The 21,156-nt window shown below is 47.0% G+C and overlaps 1 protein-coding gene across 1 annotated transcript in view; it reads right to left on the reverse strand.

The window, feature by feature from the left end:
• DENND2A (DENN domain containing 2A) overlaps positions 1–3,853 on the reverse strand; it is a 36,797-nt gene extending 32,944 nt beyond the window's left edge. The window contains exons 1-2 of the mRNA XM_084279530.1: positions 3,714–3,853; positions 832–2,043 (exon numbers count right to left, since the gene is read on the reverse strand). Of these exons, the coding sequence (XP_084135656.1) occupies positions 832–2,043; positions 3,714–3,784 (1,283 nt within the window). The 5' untranslated portion in view covers positions 3,785–3,853. The remainder of the gene's footprint in view (positions 1–831; positions 2,044–3,713) is intronic.
• Positions 3,854–21,156: the final 17,303 nt, after the last annotated feature.

Below are 21,156 nucleotides of genomic sequence, written 5' to 3' on the forward strand. Positions count from 1 at the left end.
AGATAATCTGGGTTGTCATGGCAATAGCACGCTGCGAAGATGCCCGTGTTAAGTGGCACATCCTGCAACACACCATGGAACCTCAGGCCATGTGAGCTCCCACTTACAGCACAGATCCCACCATCGGCAGGAACAGAGGGGCCCCAAAAATCGTCTCTCTCTGAGCAGCCCAGGACAGTGATACTTGCATGCAGGGTGGTAGTAAGGGTACCGACAGTTAAGTGCTCTCTGCCAACAAACCTGTGAAGTTTAGATTTCCTTCCTGCACCCAAGCCAGGAATTTCAGGTGACAGTTTATGCAGAGGCTGTTACAAACAGCTGTGTATTTTACACTCCTCACCCCAAAAACGTGTGACAGTCATGAGGGAGGGGAGAAAACATAAGAAAGCACTCTGGAAGAATACATACACATCAGGTTCAGCTGGAGGAATAGATTTACTACGAACGGCGAAAATGCTGTGGTAGAGTTTAGAGATTATCACTGCAGACCCAGTTCCAGACCAGCTGCAGTGACTGTGTGATTAAATACACTTTCTACTAAAAAAAAGCCCCAAACAAAACCCCAACCCCCTTGATGTTGGGCTAGAAGATTCAGCCACACAATACAGTGACTTTTAAACCCTATCTGTCATGATTTAGGCCTTCACCATTATCCTGTGAAGTTGTGCTGGCCACTCATATGATCTCAGAGATGACTAAGTGCTTGCTATAGCTAACAAGGTTCTTGGGGGATTGTAAGCGACCAGAGAAGATACATCTCTCCCAGCGAGATAAGGGAGCGTGGGACTCCACCATCACAACCAACACCTTTGTGAAACACAGCTAGAATACCTGTGGTCGGCGTTGTTCTTGTGCTTCCCACTCCAGAGTCTCCTGCTGACAGCTGACGGGGGCGGTGAGGAGGGAAGAGGAGGAGGAGGAATGGATGGCAGAGGGGGTAAGTTTCTTTTATTCCTAGCTCCTGGCACCCAGTCCTCTTCCCCCTCATGTTTGAAAGTCCGCCGGGGTTTTGGCAGTGGGTTGATGAAGGGTTTCTTCTCTGGCACTCCTGGCTCTGTGTACACATTCTCCACTGTGCAGTCCTTGGATTTCACACGAGAAGTTCTTACCTCTTCTAGAGTCCCAAAAATTGGCTCGCTGATTTCAGAGTCCAAGCCAAGAAGCCTTTTGTTGAGCTCAGCCCCACATACGCTTTCGTGGCCCTCAGAAGCAGTGTGCCCTTGTGCCGCCTTCTCCTGCAAGCACTGTGGGGAGTAGTAAGTACCAGGTAACTGTGGCTGCAGCTCTGCTGAGCCATCTTTCAAAGCCTTCTCTAGCTTCTTGACCTGACTAAGCACTGAAAGATTCTCCTTCTGGACCTCCCACTTCACACCTTTCACCTCCTTGCATTTCCCAAGGCTGGACTCCACTTCCTCGTCCCTCTGCGTTTCCCCCTTTCGCTCCACTGCCTGCCCCGTGCCTTTCGGGGTTCCTGCTTTCCGCTCATTCTCTTTGCCTGCCCCTTTGCACTCCAGTTCCCAGTTCATAAGTCTCTTGGTCTCCACCTTCCGAGTCGTGAGCGCTTCCCCACCTGTCTTCTCGGTTACACAGGGCATCCTGTGCTCCTCTTTAGCTGCCTGCTCCTCCTCTCTGCGAGGAGCAGACTGCGTTTCCTTTTTCCCTTCCCATTCTGAAATTTTGTCCTTGATGCTGAAGGATTTATTCCTCAAGCCGATTTTCCCAGGTGACCGTATACTCTGAGTGCCTCCTATCTGTCTCCTGATGATTTTACTGTTTTCTTTCACATTTAGATCCACGGATGGGTCACTGATGATCATTTTAGGACTAAGCATGTTCTGCTGAAAGCAGTCTAGCCTTGGATCCAGCATCAAGTTCTCCAAGGCTCCCAGTGGGTTCTTCACCACAGAAGAAACTGGTTCAGCTTCAGGTGTTAAGCCCAAGGTGACAGAGGAACCTTCAGAACATCTCTCACTCAAAAATCCACGCAAAGGACTTTCTAATTCCTTCACAGCTGCTGTATTGATTTTATCTGCAAGCTTGACCCTACACACCAAAGACAAAAAGAGAAGAAACGTTCACCACGCTTGCTCACCCCTGTTTTAGCCCATCAGCTCGATGAGCTCTACTCATAAAGCTGGTAACAGCAGAGGATGCTTGAAACAAACACTTGAGACATGGGCTGAAAGGGAAGGATGCTTAGAAAATTGTCCTTACAGCCAGAACACAGTGGCCTCCCCTTGTTTATGACTAAGAGTTTGTAATGAAGTCTTTTTCTGTGGCAGAAGTAGGTGGCAGGTGTATGTTTCTGTACATCATATGTGCTGATACCAACGAGAGGCTCACCAGCGTTTCTGTGTGTGGGTACAGAAGCACAGTTTTGGACACTGTGAGGGCATTAAGCACCTCCACTGCAAATAAATGCAGAACGGACTGTCTGCAGACAAAATTGCTGCAGTTAAATTGAGGAGAAAACATATGATACAGCTGGCACTCCTCTAGTGCCTCCCCAGGGGATCTCTCTCAGTCCATCCAAATGTTCCCCAAATGCATATTAATGCACAAAGACTGCACTTTTATTATTACATTTCTGTGGCCCCACCACCCCAGGGGCACATGGACTTGTGCTCCCATGCACACTCCTCCCTCAGCCTACAGCAGGTGATGTAGCACCCAGACACCTAGTTCTACATTCTCAGAGCAATGGATTAAATGTCTTCACTGCTCGAGCCCAAATTGCACCAAAAATCCTTAATCTATTTATTTAGTTTGAGGATTTCCAGGTGCATGACACCACAGTATCAATACTAAATTGACACCACAATAAAGTTCCAGCTGAAAAGACGGTTATTTCAACACAAAATGTTTCTGAACCAAAGCACTTAGCTATGTCTTTTGGGTTTGCCTGTGCTTGGGAAGGACAACAAGGAAATCACTGGAATGAAAAATCCCCATCATTAGTCCCATTTATCGTGATCCCAACACTGAGCTCAGGAAATTGCTCTAGTAACTTAAATGTATCAAGTGTGCCTCCTCCAGGACTTAGCGCTCGTGTAAGAGCATCCATGTGGATACCCTGCATGCTGGTAGGACTTGAGCTTTGTCCTGGAGTTAAGCAATGCTGGCAGCCATTGCAGACTCAGTTGTGGTGTAAACTTGAGTCTGGAATGGGTTTCTAAGTGGAAACGAGACCTGAGCCAGATACTGTTCCATCCTAGCCCAAGAGATATTTAACTCCTGACTGTCTCAGTGACAATATCGTGCTTTGGCCTTTCCCATATGTGGCCTTTCCGAAGGAGCAGAGCATCGTAGTGCCACTGGTGGTTGGACTGTGCAGTAGAAACCAAGGCTGGACCCTGGGAAAAACCTGCAGTGGGTGGGGAGAGTAGGGCTTGTTTGAAAAGTCCATTCTCCATCACTGAAGATTTTGGGTGCAGGCAGGGTGAACACTGACAGGGTTCACATCAGCTCAGTCTTGCCTTGGGGCAGACCTCTTCTAGCACAATGACTCTTAAGAACTTACTGGTCTGACTGGACGCTAAAACGCACAGTGTTGCAGTTCTGAGGTGGCAGTGAAGCCACCCGAGGCCTACAGGGGTGTGTTTTAATGTGGGATGGTGCAGAGCAGAGAAAGTTTATTTCCTCTGGTTTTCTTTCTGTTCGGAATAATAAACACAAGCAAAGCACCCCAGCAGGGAAATGTGGAAAGCTCTCACCTCTCACCAGACTTGCAGACACTGCTTTCAGACTTGCTGCTCACATCGGCCACCTTGCTAGCTGTCATCATGTCAGCACACAGCAGGGCAGCAGGTTACCTGCAGACAGACACAAGGAAGAGGCATTGCTCTGTGCTCAACATCCTGCTCTTCCTTCTACACACACTCGTACATTTCACCTTGAAATCCAGGAGAAGAGCAAAAGCAAGACACAACAGCTCTCTGAGGACAGTCTCGGTTTCCTCCTCCAAGAAATGGGAAGAGGGGTGATAGTATTATCCCTCACAGGCCAAGGGAGTAGTTGATCGCTTTTGAAGGCAAAGATTATCTTTGACTCAGCATCAACTGCTGTACCATGACTTAAACCTGGAGCCCTTTCTATGAAGGCTTTTATTATTGCCAAGGTCTCAGCAGATTTAGATTTTTTTTTCCCCGCTGCAGAAGACTAAAACAAAAATGACTTTAAAACAACCTGTGTTAAGACCACATGACTGAAGTGATCCCTGTGCATGCAACAGTGTCACAATGTCCCCCAGTTTGAGACATAAGACATTTTTTCTGAAGAATGACTGCATGGCAGCCACTGGTTTCCTCTTCTCTGGTGGGCCATGTTAGGATGCTCCAACTCCTCATGGGGGCAAGAAAAATCAGTCACAAAAAATTAGTCATGCTGTTAGCCTCATGATTTCTAGCATTCACGGAGTGACTGTGTCCCTCTCTTCCTTTTGAGTACTGCACCAGACCCCTCCATGTCTTTATTGCCCCACAATGCTCTTACTCTTTAAATAAATAAATAAAACAATTATTTTGTTACTCTGCAGGACCATCTCTCCTCACTTCTCAGGGTGGTCTGCCCACTCTGCAGCTTTGCAGTGGCATGGGGCTTCACCATCTCATGGGGAACACTTGGTAAAATCGGAAGCCACTCCAATCTGTCCGCTCGGCTGGTCTGCCAGATGCTGCCCCGCCATGCCCAGCATTTGGCAACAGGACCAAGTGCCCCGGGAGATTTTGTAGGTTCTTGTCATTAAAAAAATAAAACCCGCCACAGCAGACACAGTAAAGAACAAAAGGATCTCTTGTTTCCACTGTTCAAGTATTGTGGGCAGAGAGAGGAAAAAAGGGAAAGAAAAAAACCACTAAAAGAGTCTTGTTTGTTCCCAGTTTTCTCTCCCTCCCTTTATCCCACACTGGCAACGTTCCTGAGGCAAGGCGTGAACTCCGGGTCAACTCAATGTGTACACACTCGGGGCAGCTCATTGCTAACCATTTAGTGGACTCTTTCCCCAGACAATAAACCTCCTTGGCTTCTCTGCCTCGTTAGTAACTGGAACAAACACCCACTTCACTTCAAGGCACAGAGCAGCCTTGCAACACTGTCAAGAAAATTTACCAGCCCGAGGAACAAAATCTATTCCTCCATCCGTTAACTGCTATGGATTGAGAGTAATGAAAAGCTAACGATCGCTCCTGTCTCGGGCCAAAGAATGACTCACTCAGGCAGACAAAGCAGATTCCTGCGAAGCTGCAACAGGGGCTGCTCTGCATTTGGCTTAAGGTGTCCCTCGAGCAGGGACGGTCTCTTCACTCATCCCTCATTTAGTGCCACACACAGCAGGTTCATCGGCCGGAGCGCCTTGGCACTGCCGTTAGCAGTAAGAAACCTAACAATGGGAACTGGTGTACGCATAACCCTGGCTTCACTGCCACACCAAATGCTCACTTGGGATGAGCTGCTCTGTCTTGATAAGATCACACAGTTTCCCCATCTCTCACCCTTTTCCAACAGCCTCCTAACAAATGCTGCCTTGAAAACAAACATCTGGGTATGAGCAAATGTAGGCCAGTGCTCAGCAGAGTCACGTAGCAGATGTCCCTCCTGTGAGAGAGGCCAAAAAAGGTTGCACAGACTAAGTAGTACACTCATTTTTTCATTTATAGTGGATGGTACAGACACCATCACCCTCGGTGAGCAGAAGAAAGGCACAAAACAGTTGCTGAGTGCTGCAAAAGAGTTTCTGTAACCAGCAGATCGGTGTGACCTGGAGCCAAGGCCAGAGAGAGGTCTGTTCCCCTCGGCCCCCATGCGTAGCAGGAGTAACCAAAGCAAATCACTCACACAGGGCAGGTTAAAGAGCAGGCCAGGAGCTTCCGAAGCAGCAATGCATGAGATGCTGCGATGTGACGACCACCAGGTACCTGCCAACACAGCCACTAACAACACATGCTGCTCAGGGGAGTGAAGTTATCCCTAGGAGATACACAGATTGCTGTGCCTTCACCTTTAAGCAGCGGGATACACAGGGTGGCCTCAGCATCACCCAGGGGATTATTGCAGTACACAGCTGGCCCTGCCCTAAAGAGTAAATATTTATCAAAACACACTGGAAGACATGAAGGGAAAAAAAAAAAAAAGAGAGTCCTCCCAATTAGTCCAATAATCGTATAATTTGCTTGGGGCCTATCCCAGGTCCAAATGAACTTCAAAGGTGGTGGGATCATTTCTTCTGTTAGTAAGGTCACTAGAAATGACTTGCAAGCCTGACCCACAGGCATTCCCAGTGCCTGACATAAGGAAGCTGGGATAGCAGCGATGTGAAATTGCCTCCCATAGACAAAAAAAAAGGTAGGTCTTCTCTTCCGAGGTTTGGCTCCACAAAGTACCAAGAGTTAACAAGACACCTTATAGCAAAGGGCAATGGGAGCCCCTGCACCTCCTGTCTCCACGCATCTCTGCTATGATTGACCACATGCTACCCTGACTATGCACTTGCTCGGGCTCTTTGGAGCAGCTCTGTGTCCTGTTATAGCTCCCTGAGAGTTTCAGACAAAGGAGCTCAGGGGAGGGATCCAACACGCACCTGATCTGGTATAAAAGAGGTGATGAGACTGTGGTCAAGAGGGAAAGAGGAAGGGAATTAGACAAAGCAGGGGAGAGTGTGTGTGTAGGGATGGGGAAGGGAGACCTGCCAGAGGCTCAGGAGAGTTATCCAAAATGCTTTGCTTTCCTGTCCTGTGCAACATGACCAGGGGCCTCCAGACAGTGTAGAAGAAACATGCAGGGATGAGGCTGAGTTCAGTTAGCAGCTGACCAGGGAAGGACATACATACATCAAAAGCCGGTACTTCTGGATGGATTGCTGCTTTCTCTAAAGTGACACTAGAACTTTCTACAGGTAGTGCAAAGCACAGGCCTGCAGCAACCCAAGGTCAGGGCAACCGTGCCTGGCACATACGTCCTGGAGCAGCAAAGCCATAAAAGGGGAGAGAAGATGCCGAGCCCCATATGGAAAGCCTCAACACTGCAATTTATTCAGTAATCCCTGCCATTGTTTGGGGGAACAAAGCAGTCGTCTGATATCGTTTCAAAATTAAACTGGGAAAGGAAGGACAGGGGAGGAGGGGAGGAAAGAGGGAGGGCAGGGAGCTCTTAAACCTGTTGGCCGGACCCTGGGAAGGATGTGAAGTCTCCCAGCAGAAGAGTCTGGTCATATCTCCCACATGCACCCGGCCTCACAATTCCCAGGGCCATGTGATAGGGGCTTCCTGCTACCAAGCGAAGCAAGACCTACCCCGACCTCTCTCTCCCAAACATGAGTTCCTGCCTCCTGCTTTGTGTTCGCAAAGAGGCGTTTGTTTACTGATCTATCATTGGCATGCAGGAAACAGCCTTGAAATGAGCTGTAATCATCTGTCTCCAGCAATAGCTGTTTGGCTTTATTCTAATTTAAGTTTTCCTCCCGCCCCCCTTCCCCGATGCCCTCTTCCCCACTTCCGATGGATGGAGTACGTACATCTGGCTCAGGGCACTAGATACTGCATGATGTTTCCAAAGCAATGGGCGAATAAAAGAGGCGCTGACAGTAGGCAACATCCCCACCCCTAAAGGACAGAGACGTCTTCCAGAGGAACACGAGTTGAACTCCTTCAGGGAGAGGAAGAAACCAGCTTTGCTCACTGCACTTGGAGCAGCCATGGAACAAGAAAGGTCAGAGGAAGACCCAACGCCCTGCAGCAGGTCACACGCACAGGTCCTGCCTCCAGTAAGGTCAGGCAGTGACAGCAGTGAACCTCCCTTCTTTGCTATTCCATTTGTGGTGAATAAACTGAGCATACCTCAAAGGGGCTTACAGTTTGGGGATGGGTATTACCACTGCCATGTGATGGAGGCCATGCCTTGAGATTTTCTTTGCTCTGTTTACCCTGCACCTCATTCAAAAATTAAATCCAAGTCTGTAACTGGATATGAGCCACACTGCTGGTGCACATAAACAGTAAGGCTGACAGCACTAGCAGTGACCCACAGCTGGTCAAACCCTCTCCTGAGAAGAGAGACACTGCATTTAAAGCCCATGTGTGCTTTCATCTCCTCGGTGCTCACAGAAATTGCCTCTCTGGTTACTTTCAGGAGTAACCCCAATAACTACAGCCTGCACCTCTCCATGCCTGAGCTTTACAAGACAAAGGATGCAATATACAGACAGCAACAGCGAGACAACAATATAGAACATACATATTTAAAGAACAGGAAGGATGCCAAGAAGACAAAACACTAACAGGAAAATCATGAGTAAGGGGAAACCAACAGTTAAAGCCTTCAAGGGTCGCTCCCCTAGCCTTTGCTTCATGTAGAGCTCATTTCCCTTTGGGGGAAGAAGCAGGCATGAGGACGGGTGCTTGTGCACGAACACACACACACAAAGGCCACTGCACAAGCCCCCAGGCACAATCCCAGCACCAGGCAGCATCCATGAGCCAGTGTACAAACACACTGCCTTCCTGAGGTCCCCAGCAGCACTACCTCAGGGTACAAGTACCCACAGAGCTGGGAGGACACCAGCCAAGCATGAATCCTGATAGGACACCATCGCCCAAAAGCAGGTTCCCTTGGTGAAATAAGATGCTTGCAGTGGGGATGTCACTGACTCAAGGTGTCCCACACCAACTCAGTGGCAAGGCAAGGCAAGGCCATCCCGCCCTGACCTGGCAGCCTTGCATAGGAAGGCCTGCTTGCCTTCACACTCCCCTGCAATGGCCTCTAATCACCCTGCAGCCCAGGAGGCCGAAGTTCTCTGCTGCAGCACAGGGATGTGCCACTGGAACACACTTCCCAGAGCTGACCTCTCTCACGTGGCCCGGCATCTTCAGGCAGCGATGGTCACTGCATCGACTACTCTAGTGGGAGACCGCAGGCCCACAAGCATCCATGTCAGTCACACACCCAGGCGCTCTAGTCTCAGGGTGCAGCAGCTCAGAATATCAGCTAATCACCCTCCTACTGTTTTTGCTATAGAGAAGGGTGTTTGCTGGCAGATACAGGGGTTTTCTGACACTCAAGCTCAGGGTGTTTGACCCAAAGCTCCACAGCATGTGCCATGAGCCTTCCCCAGCTGACAGCAGCAAGTTTCTCCTCAGAAGACTTCTGTAACTCCACTCCTTTCTTCTCCTAGTCAGTCCTGCAGACAACTGTACCTCAAGGTCTAGAGAGAACAGGCCACCTCTGCATCAGCAGGGCTTCTCAGTGGCATCCAGTGAAAGGATGATTCAGCTTATGCACAAGAAAAAAAAATACCAAGAGAGTGACCGAACACTGGCACAGGTTGCCCACAGAGGTTGTGGAGTCTCCATCCTTCAAGACACACAAGGACAATCTGCTCTACGTGACCCATCTCTGAGCAGGAGGCTGGACTTGGCCATCTCCAGAGGTGCCTTCCCACCTCAACTACCCTGCGATCCTGTGCTAGGGGCAGTGAGTTTGGGGCAAGGTGAGCTTTCACCTCTTTGCAGGCAACTGACTATCATGGTCGTGTGAGTCTCCTGCGGGCCATGGTGGCTGAAGACGCTAACAGCAGGATTGTTCAGTTGATCACACTTGTAATGGGAGGCTGGATCTGGACTAGGGTCAAGTAATTTATTTTAAAAAAGCAGGATAAATTTAATTAAACATATCCATGAAGGGCCAATGACTGGCAAGTGATATGCTCTTACAGTATCTTTTAAAGCCATATCCCACACAGCCTCCTACCCCCCTTTGCCTCACTCTGTCCTAAAAGTTCCCTTTGATCTATCACATCTTACACCACAGGGCTTATCAGGGTGTCAGGAGAATCCCATGTGTCAAAACAAACTATATTTTAAAAAAAAGAAAAATCAAGTGGAACTGATATATTGCAACCTCTTTCTTTGTGCACACACCCCGTGTCAAAGGAACACTTCTGTGGGCAAGGAATGCAGAAACCGGCAGTGCTGGTGTACAGCCTGGGCACAGAAAAGTGGTGGTGTGTGTATTGTGTGTCTTTTACAATATAACTTGTTCTAAGGATCTTCTCCCTCTCCAAGTCCACAGAACAAACTACCTGCTTACATGCCACTAACCTGACTTAAAGGATTACTGTGGTCATAGGGACTGCCCCACTGCTTCCTCCCCCTAGGCCCCTGCTTCTCCCTTGTCTGCCAGCAATGTGGTCTCATCCCTGTCCCTGGTAACGGACCGGCCTGACCAGCTCTAAGAGTTACCACTGACTAAGGATGTGCCCACTTTTTCCTCCCTCCTTGCTCCTGCTTCCTTTGTATCAGCTCCAAGGCTTGCAAAGCCCGTGTTAGCTCAGAAAGCAAGGCAGCTAGTTCAACGTGCTAAACCAGAAAAGAAATGAAAGGCAGTGAAGGGAAGGAAAAAGTTTTCTGCTGGGATAGGGACATCAGTCACCTGCCACAGAAAACCTGATGAGCACTGAAGCACATGGAAGGGAAGGGATGAAATCACACTGCTGGGACAGACTCACTAAATATTTTGCTTTCTCCTCACTTCTTCCCTTCAAGGACATTTATTGCTCACCATATAACCATGCCATTGGCAATCCAGGTTGCACAGCCTACAGGCAAAACTATGGTTTGCTTTTAGTACAGGGACGAGCAAGACTTGGTTTTTCTGACTGTTCCAACTGCAAACCCTACTGTCTCCACAGGCACCATGGGTCCAGCCCCACATCTTGCACCAAGGCCACAGAGCACACAACTGGCTGCAGCTGGAAAAACCTTTGTGTCTTCAGGGTTTGTCCAACATTGTGACAAGCCCTGGGAAGGGCAGGTACAGAGGTTCCTAGCCACTTCTCCTTCATTACCTGCCAAATTAAGCAAGAAACCTTTGCAGGGACACGTTTCACTCGCTACATTACCCCCACTCGCCTCCAGAGCTCACCCCTTCTGTTGCACTGAGGTACTGAACAGAGGCCTGCGACCATCCAGCCAAGCCTGACCACTGCAGTACACACACAAGGAAGATGCAACTGAAACGGCAGGGACCGTGGGGCTTCTTGATTCCACACACAAACACACAAAGTGCATTAGGAGAACACTGAAACAAAGTTTCAGCTTTGGGTTGGCTGGTTTGGCTTGAAGGCAAACTAGAAAAATACCCACTGGAGTCCTCCCATGGAGTGGGATGGCATGGAGTTACCAGGATGGCTGGATGTTTTGACTGTACCACAGGGACCTCTGGCACCTCAGTTAGTGGAATAGTTAGTAACAGGATCAGCTCCTGGAAGGTGATGGGACAGACACTTTGCCAAGGGTTTTACACACACTTGTTGGGGCAAAGGGACCTTCAGGCACCACAGGCTCCATTCCAGACCTGTCACCTGCCTGACACTGGTTGCTGGGAGGACAGCACATTCAGAATAAGGTTCTACTGAAGATTTTAGCTACTAAAAATAAGCACCTCTTCTGACCACGTGCCAGATGAAATTTTCTTCCCAGAGGATCTTGAAAGAGTTAAGGTAGAAATGACACAGGACTAGCAAAGAACAAATGCCAGATCCAAACAGTATACACTTTGAAATAAAAGTGTTACTAGTTTCAGGGAAAAAGAAAACCCTGATGCATTTTGTAATGCAGGGGAAACAGCACATTCTTCTCCTCTATCTTCACTCTGAAACAGCTGAAACATTTTGGCTGAAGCCTTTCAAAAGTAATTCAGCCAGAGGCAAATACTCAGCACGGAAAAATGCAGGCTGAAACAAAAAACTTGACCTAATGACAGAAATCCCAAACAAGGTCCCACCATGTGAACTGTCTTCTGTTAAAGGTGGGGCTCACTATTATTAGGCTTGTTCCACATCTCCCATTGTCTTATTTTCCCTTTGTTCCTCCCCCTAGACATATAACAAACAGAAGAAAAGCTCAATAACTCAAAGGGTACCCGGCATCCCTCCAGTCTCCTTCAGGCAACCACACCCTCAGCTAGAAATGCAGCATTTCCAGGGTTAGGGTGAGATGTTACATGCCCACATCAAAACAGCAATGCTCATTTTCTAATCCTCTGCTCAGAAGCACAGATGAAGTTGTGCACCTACAGAAAGCGAATACTGTTACACTTTGTGGTGGCAAGCATGGTTTGTGTTACTGTTCAGACACATGAGGAGTATTCCCTCCTGAGGTAAGTTACTAACTATTAAGAAAAATTCACATGGGAAGATGAAGATTCAGTGTTTCCCAATTCGGCTGCTGAAATGAAGTCTAATTACAATGTTTAATGGAGTAACATGTTTCAAGCTAAGCTTTTCTACAAGGAAGTCACGAACAAAAGATTAAAAAAAATACCCCAAAAAATCCAGATGAAGGAACCAAAGCCCTGGGAAGTGCTGGCAGGAGTAGAGGACAGCTCTTCTGTGACGGTTCTTGGCAATACTAGATCACCTCCTTGTGCTTCTGATCTTGCATTAGAGCACGTGTGCACACAGTGGGGTTGCTCAGCCCTTTTCAAAGTGGGATAATATTTACTTATGCATTGCAGCCTAATAAATGAAAACTAAGTCACTTTAAGTCAGAGCTGAAGAAGACATTAGTGGTGAATCCTGTTACTGAAGCAAACACGAGCTTGCTGATGACATCAGTGGAGTCGGTGTTTCATATCTGTTTTCTTTGGCTTTGAAATTACCCACATCCAAGATGACCATAGGCAATATGGAATAAATGAAAAGAAATACAGGCCAGATTTACATGAGCAGACATTTGCCAGCAGAACTGTCTACCAGCCAAACGAAAGAGGATTCCTAGCAGACTGCAGAGCTCACTTCTGTCCCCAACAATGTTGAAACTACCTTGGCAAATCTGCATTTCTATCAGCGTAGCCAGTTGGTGTAGATGCTCTCCCTTGCTTGATAGGAATGATGTGTTACAAACATACCAGTCCTACTACAACAGTAAATCACTTCTAGTGTAAAAAGAACTGGGCAGAATTCAGGGCTATTATTATGCTTATAAGAAACCTAAATATTTGACAGCATAGGAAACAACCTGCCACTAAAATATAGTGTTCAGCTCATGAACCACACTGGAATTCATTTTTGATGCGGTGAGATAACCTCTGCTATTCTAGCATAAATGGGACCCAAAGAGGTCCCTTTCAGGAGCAACTCTGCAAAGAGTTTCCTGGCAGGAAGACAAATTGTCTCACATTCGGAAAGGAAACAAGAGCATTAAAATGAAGAACCTCAACTTCTTCCAAAATAAGTTATCATCATGGAGGACAAATGAAGCCTCAGCAAATATCCCTTTTGGTGGCCTTCACCCTGCAGGATGCTGACTCTTGCCCCTTCTGATGAGGATTTAGCACACAGCTTCCTGATGTGTCCATCACCACAACCTTGGGGCACCATCTGCAGAGCCCTGGTAGCTGTGTGTTCCAGGAGACCTTTCCATACCAGCTCTGAGTCCATGACCGGCCCCTCCAAATTGCGTCTATTAAGCAAAAGGCCACCTGTAGATTGCTTTTTGGTTCTGGAGACCTCACTTCTTCCCCTGCCTTTCTCAACCCCCTTTTTCCCTCTCACCCTCACTCTTCCACATATCTTGGCCATCACAGATGCAGAACCTGTGTACTGCAGCTCTAACTTTGAACTCTTTCAACCACGACACAGCACGCTGCCTCCTCATTCAACCTTCCTCAGCAGAAAGCGGGGCCAGGCAGCCCACGAGTTACCAAGGATTTACCCATCCCGAGGAGGAAACCCACAGAGCTCCTAAGAAGAAAAACCTCCGCAGAGAGAGCTTGCATTTATTTATTTTTCTAGGAGGAAAGCTGCTCCCCATGGGTGGGTGTGTGCGTGCATGAGTGTGTTTGTCAGGACAATAGGAAAAAGGACAGTGGAGCGGAGCTGCCAGGAAACAGTCGGCCATCTGCCCGTGCAGAGAGCAGTTTTTCCTTTTCTTTTGTGCTAAGAGGAATGTAGCTGTGAGCCGCCATCCGCCCGCGCTGGGAGGAAATCTGAGCGGCTCGGCTCTGCCAGCGAGAGGAAGCATGGGGGAGGGAGCCAGCCCGGTCCATGTGGTTAAGCGGTCATTGCACTCACAGCCAATAAAAGTGGGAAAAAAAACCCCTAACCAAAAATCCCAAATCCGAGGAAAAACAGCTCTTCGGCCTCCACCCTTTCACTCTCATGTGTGGTTTGATATTCCCTCCCTTCCAGGGTGATCCCAAGTGCAGGAACCGCCGAAGAGGCTCGGCAGGGCAGCGTGTCAGGAGGGTGATGGCCCCAGGAAACACAGGGGGTTCCCCCTATACTGACACTGGCACCCCCCGGACAAGAAAGCAAAACAAACAGAAAATCAACTGACATCTCCATGGTGCTGCCCGTGCCCTCTCAATAACCAGGCATTTAGCAACCACAGCACAAAACGGCCTGAGGATGGACCCTTTGCTCGCTGGCTCACCAACTCACCAGACAAAGGTAGATGGAGTGTAAGGAGCAAATCTACTGCTTAGAACCATTCATATATTCCTCCCCCCCGCCCCTCCGGGCTTTGGTACAGCTTCTGACTATAAAATAAAACTATGTAATAGGAGGGAAACACGATTTGATCTTCTCCTGGTACTGTCAGGCAAAGCTGCTAGCGAGACACCAAGACAGCTTGGTGGCACATTCCTCTGCCACCTGGCTGGCAGAAAAGCCTGGGGAAAATTAACAAACAAATAAAACTGAGAAGCTACGGAAGTCACTACATGACTCTGAAGTTTAAGACCCATTTTCAAAACCAAGTGAGAACCAGGTTTGGTTTTTTTTAAACAAACACTGGAAAAGCAGCTAACATTTTCAAAAAATTATAAACATCTGTTCCTTCTTCTCTGATTGTAACAGGAGACATTGTCTAGGTGTTGCTGGGAAAACTGAGAAAGTATCTATCTGCACCTTCATGCACCTACCTACCTGGAAACTCTGGCACTTCCCTGGTGCCAGATCCACTAGGCTGGCAGCACTTGCTAACGTCAGACATGTCCGAGATAACAGGTCACACTCCTGAGACAGGTACTTCCAGAAGAGCCCATTGATCTAGACATGGTCTAAAGAGCTTCCTCATGTCCTGGCAGCTCAGAAGACGGACAGACTGACCCAGTGATGCTCTGTACCTAAGCATGTCCAATTGAGATCTGGACTGCCACCCACATGTCCCAGTCTCTTTCAGAAACGAGACTCAGGTTTCCACATTCTGTCCCGACTTCTTAAACATTTTACTTCTCATAAAGACACAACCATCACAGTGTGTGACCTGAGGCCACTTCCCTGGATGTTCTCTCTTTCTGGTAGATCAGAAACAACAGGAACAAGTGGAAACAACACAGAGACTTGATATAAGGAAATTTTGTTTTTTACTGGGAGGGTAACACAGCTCTGGAAGAACCAGGAGACAGTGTTGGAGGTTTTCAAGAACCAAAGGGACAAAGCCCTGACCAACCTGGTCTGGGCTCAGACTTGAATCTCTGTGAGCAGGAGGCTGGAGTACAGAACTCCTGCAAGCCCTTCCAACCTGGATTATCCTATGATAACATGTCATTGATTACTGTAAAACAGGGGATTTACTCTCATTTTTTTCTGTGGAAAGCAAACCCAACCCAACCAACCAAACTGCAAACAAATTTTTAAAAATCCCTTTCAAAACACAATTGCAGGTGCTTTTTCTTCCCCAAGAGATATTCTTTTGTCTTTCTCCAACTGACCAGCAAGCAAGCAGTAAGAAATGGCTGCCAAAACAACTATGTTAGCCCTAACACATTTCCACTGTCTTTTATCCCTAGTAATTCTGCAGGGTCTAATAGCTGTTCAGTGGAAGCTATCAGGGAGGCTGTGGACCCATCAGTAAGGCTGCCCTGGCAAATACTGGTGAGTGCTCTAAGTTCTTACTATCAGAAAAAGAAAGTATTTCTTCCCAAATTCACTCCACTTTCTGGGAGATCAGGGTACAATTTTTTGAAAAGCTTAAGCTTAGTTCATAACTAAGTTTCAAAAAAAAAACCTAAAAAAACCCCACAAAAAAAACACCCCAGAACCAAAAAACCTGAGAAACAATGAAAGCATTATTTGGAAGATTTGGGTTTTCTTTGCTGAAGCATTTCTTTGTGTTCTCATTGCAGAAAACCTAGAAACCAAAGAGTTATCAAACAGGCATAATATTGTTCATGATTCTCTTCCAAGGCACGTGCTCAAGGCAATACACTCTCTAGAGGACTTCAATATCCATTGTTTGCTTTCTTTCACACACATCAAACTGTCAGATAACGGAGCAGAAGCAGAGCACCCACGTACGATTTCCTCCATTGAGCCCTTATCTCACAACCAAAGCAGAGCTATTCTTACAGAAGCGTCCAACCCCGAGAACGTGTATCCAAGTTTTGTATTCCAGGGCAACCCACAAGAGCATACTCCACCCAAGCTGTTTGAATGTTGTCTTGGACGGGGCCCCAATACTGTTTATCGTGCGCAGGAAAAGCTCGTTACCACAAAGCAGCCAGCCCTGCATGCGTTGCACAAGGGCACATTTTACAGGACCCAGAACAAAATATCAAAGTCGGAGTCTTCTGGAGTCAAAACCCTTTGCAGAAGCCCCTGTGCCCTGAATGATTCAATAAACATCATCCCCTTTCATCTTAAATGCTCATAAACATCTCTTTCCAGTCCAGACGTGAAGCAAGACCCTAGCTCTACTGAAGCTACTGAACTGACTCCAGCTCCAGGGATTTTGGCGCGGCTTGCATTTCCCCCACCAAAGTGTCCACCTCATTTTTGCTCCTCACCAACACAAGTCCACAGAAACACAAGCAGAGCCCCCTCAGTTGAAGTCCACAAGATCTTTCCTGGGGGGGACAAGTCTTAGATGTTTTCAGGCAGTGTTAAAGGATACAAAGCTTTACATGGGGTGAGGGATGAGGTCCCCTCCGTAGATGAGCACTAGGTGACAACTAACCTTCTCAGTACCACACCCTGGTAACATGCAGGTTCATTTGTGAAGTTGCCATTTCCCCCTCCCAAAAAAATTATCAGCATTAAGCACTCAGCTCTAAAGGTCCAGCTCAGGAAAAGATGCTGCCCTGGTACGTTTTTGTCCCTGTAGAAGATGGTGACTTTAACAAATGCACATGTTCTCTGGATTAGATCCCTTACAAACAGGTCAGTTAGATATTCCTCACCAGAACCACCTTCTTTATGCAAAGGTAGAAGCTGCACTGTGATACTTCAGTTATCCATGGCTGAACATAGTGGGTCTTTTGGTAACAACCAGATATTCTTTACTGAAAAGAGAATGTCTACAGACATTAGCAGCAAACTAAATCTAAACTTGATCTTCTAGGGAAAATTCTCTAAATATTTTCTTCAATTACAGTCAGGTTCTTTACTGTGACATGGCATTACTGACCAAAATTTAGCTAGCCTGGATATGTGGGTATGTGTTAAACCTTCCCTTCAATAGGAGCCAAAACACTTTGTTTAGGCTTTCCCTCCTTCCCACAATTATTTTTGGAAGGGAAAAAAAGGAGAGAAAGGAAGAGATGAGGCCAGCCTGACACCTTTCTCCAAATAGTTATTTACATATTTTTTTGTTCAACCACAAAACTGAAGAAGTACCACAAAATTTCCTCCAAAGCCCCAAACCTCACGTTCAGGTCATTGCTCAGCCAAAGTTAAGGGAGCAGTGACAGGTGACACCACTTTGTTTTTCTCACCCACATATATCCTACTGTGCTTCACCAATGTATCACCAAGTTACACTGACTCTCTGAAGCAATTGCTTAGAAAAAGTTGTCTTATACCATCCTCTGCCTAATTCTGCATCCAAAGATTTCATGGCAAGTCATACCAAAACCTCCTCTGTTGCAAAATTTGTTCACAAGTTTAATAAAACAAGAAAAAAAAAGTTATATGTGCAACAGAGACAGCTGAAAGTTTTAAGTCCTTCAGGAAAAAAGAATGAGTTGGTGATCACTTTTTTCCAGGCCTTTTTGAAAATGTCTTTTCTCTTAAAAATAGAAAAGAAAAATCAAATGCAATCCAAGGTCAGGTTGGATTTTTCAAAAAGCCCAAAGTAAAAATAAAATACAAACACAACTACTAACCAAAATCGAATGGAAGGCTGCCTTGCGTGTGAAGAGCCAGAGGGGCTGGGATCAGTGCACGTGACTGGTTTGGTTTGATGTATTTATTCCTGCAGCAATTGTTGGTCAGAGTTGAAGTCCTTCACTATGCTGACAGGGCAAGTCCTCTGTTCCTGATAAAGCTTCCAGATTCCTTTGGATCAGGAAAATAATTTTATCCCGTGCAAGCAAACATTAAGCAAGTGGGACATGAAGCAATATATTATGTGTCAGGGTAAATGAGTTAAAAAAACCCCAAAACACAACCTAATCAAAATTTTATGAAATTTGTGCCTTTTAGATGTGATCTTATTTTTCTTTGAAACCAACCCAAAAGAGTCTGTCTCTGACTAGTGAATGAATTTAAGAATTTAACAGGGAATCCTTGGTTCCCCACTGAATTCAGGTATGCTAAATCATCCTACAAGGAAAGTTTCCTACTGTGCAAACAGGAGGACTCTGATCAGGCAAGCTCTAGCACAGATTAAGTGGCAATAGCCATCAGTATCCTTCACCAACACACGTACAGGACTGTCATACGGGAGAGGCGACACCATGGCAAAACTTCAGCTTGGAGTTACTCATAGTAATCTTGGAGGACAGAGACAGAAACCTTATGAAAAAAACAGTTACCACACATTAGTTTCCCTGTAGGAAACCTCTCAGTCCTTTCTCCAAGTTTGACAAAGCTGAAAAATGGCAGTCAGCTAGATCAGGACTTCTTACATCATTTGGACAAAGCTCAATGCTGTACACGTCTCTTCAGGAAGCTTACAGAACTCCACTACAGATTTGCTGCACATCCAGCCTAGCACGTCAAGGCAGGGAAAAACAGACTCTCAGTTAGAGCCTGGTTCCAAGGTCCCTGAACTCATGCAAAGGCTCCCACGAACTTCAATAGGCTGTGGAGGATGTCTCAGCATCTGGTTTTAGCCAGATACTGCTTTCTGAAGTGCTACGTGTGCTGGAGAGTACAGCCTTCACAATTTTACTAGGAGGCATTTACTGTCCCTTCAATACTGTGCCACTTAGAGCTCCAGCTAGCTCAGGACTCAACTCTTACCTAAATGAAAAGCCCATATTCACAGTATGCTCTGCAGCTGAAGCACGTTGTATTTTTGCATGTGGAAAACACATCCATCTTTGGGGGTGGAGGGCAGGAGGGGCTTCATGCTTTTAAAGAAAGAGCTGCAATAGTCTATAAAGTCTCTGGGAGAGCTTCCCTTTTTAATTTAGCAAGGTGCTGCTTGGCTGACACTGGCAAATGAACCCATATTTATGAAGTGCCCTCACGGTGCCCTGTGAAATTTGCCATTTCCCTCCATGACAGTCAGCGCTATCTATCACAAGAACATAATCCCCTAGGACAGGAGACCCGACCCCTTCGCTGCTCTCCTCTGCAAACAGATGTGTGCACGTTCTCCAGCTCTGTAAGTCACGGCCAGCTTTTGGCAAAGAACTTCAGCAGCTGCACATCTGCAGAGGGGGAAGCTTTCAGCAAAAAATACAGAGGGGGATCTCATCCTCCCTCCTCCCCCTCTGCCTGCAAAGCAAACTCAGCATTTGTTTCTCTCCAGATGACACCCTGATGGGCTGATTTAATCATTCACATATGCATACCTATTCACAATGCCAGCAAAATACCAGGGCTGTGACAGCATCTCACCTGAACTGCTCACAGCAACCGGGCCTGTCAGCAAGCACTTGGCAAGAAGTCTCACAGGGTATGAAGAAGAAAAAAGCGTTCAAGGACATTGCTAATACAAAATGACTCTACAGAATACAACTGGGAGTGTGAGAGAGCATTTGTGATGAGGAAAACACCTAAGCAGGTATTTGGTTTTAAGCCTGTGCTCAAAGCCTGCTATCTTCAGTTAGACTGCATGAAGTCCAGCCCGAACTTCCCTGAGTGGGAACGATGTTCTGCACTGGGAGCCAAAGTGCTCTGTTGGGTGGATTTAAGCTTGTGCTTAGACCTACACGTCTGCTTAAACGATTTGCCAAACTGGGGGCACTGTACAGAATATTTAAGCATAGCACGATCACAGAAACACTTCACCACTTGTATTCCCAAAGGGAAATTTAATTAACACACAGAGCATCTAGCCTTTTAAATTTTTTCTAGTTACAAAGAGCACTAAGTCCTTTTTCCCCTGCAACAGTCTCTCTGGTGGATTGCCAGAGTCCCCAGTAAGTTTCTGGAAACACAACTTACATGTCTGAACTTGGTCAGGAGCCATCTGCTCTCAGGGATCTGCAGGATCAGGAGTCTCAGTGCCTGGCAGGGTCTCCCCCAGAACTCTTTTGTCCACTTCCAAGGGAGGTGGCACCTTTCCCCACTCAAACTGCCCTTAACCATCACCAGCTCTTGACATTTTATGTGTCTGGGCCAGATTTTCAAACGAGGTCAAAGCCAAGCTTTCCTGACTGCTTCTCCAAGACCAGACTTTCTGCCAGGCACAGCCTCCTGCAGAGATATCTACCCAAGGCAAGACACTTCCAAGCAAGGTCAGCACGCCATATGCTGAACTGTTTGGCAAATCTGATTACTTATGTGTTGCCTAATAAGAAACTGGGCGCAAGAAAATACAGCTGCCAACATGTACCTGCAGAACCTATCTTTACACTGCTCTCAATCCAGATCAACAGCACTCTGCTGTACATGTGGTCAAGTGAACAAGACCAACGAAACAAACCGCCATCAGCATTAACAATAGTATTTTACAGAGGAGATGAGACTTGCCACAGTCAAAAGATGCCGCGGTTGAAAACAAGGTAACGCCCCTCCGATGGCTCAAGCAGCAGCATCTGCCTTATTAGTGGCACAGCACCAGTAGCAACTCACACACTCCACTGCAGGCATCACAGACAGAGCTGCACAACAGCTGCCTTACCTGTTTAGCCTCTTTCCTTTTGCCTTCTACTTTGATCTCCCATCACGCGTCTCAAAATGCTACGTGTCCCATACCCCATTCATAGATGAGACCTCATCAGCGCTGCACGTGAAGCCAACTGCGTGAAGAACCCGGGGGACAGCCAGGC

This window comes from Gallinula chloropus (assembly GCF_964237585.1).
Source record: "Gallinula chloropus genome assembly, chromosome: 1".
Taxonomy (NCBI): Eukaryota; Metazoa; Chordata; class Aves; order Gruiformes; family Rallidae; genus Gallinula; species Gallinula chloropus.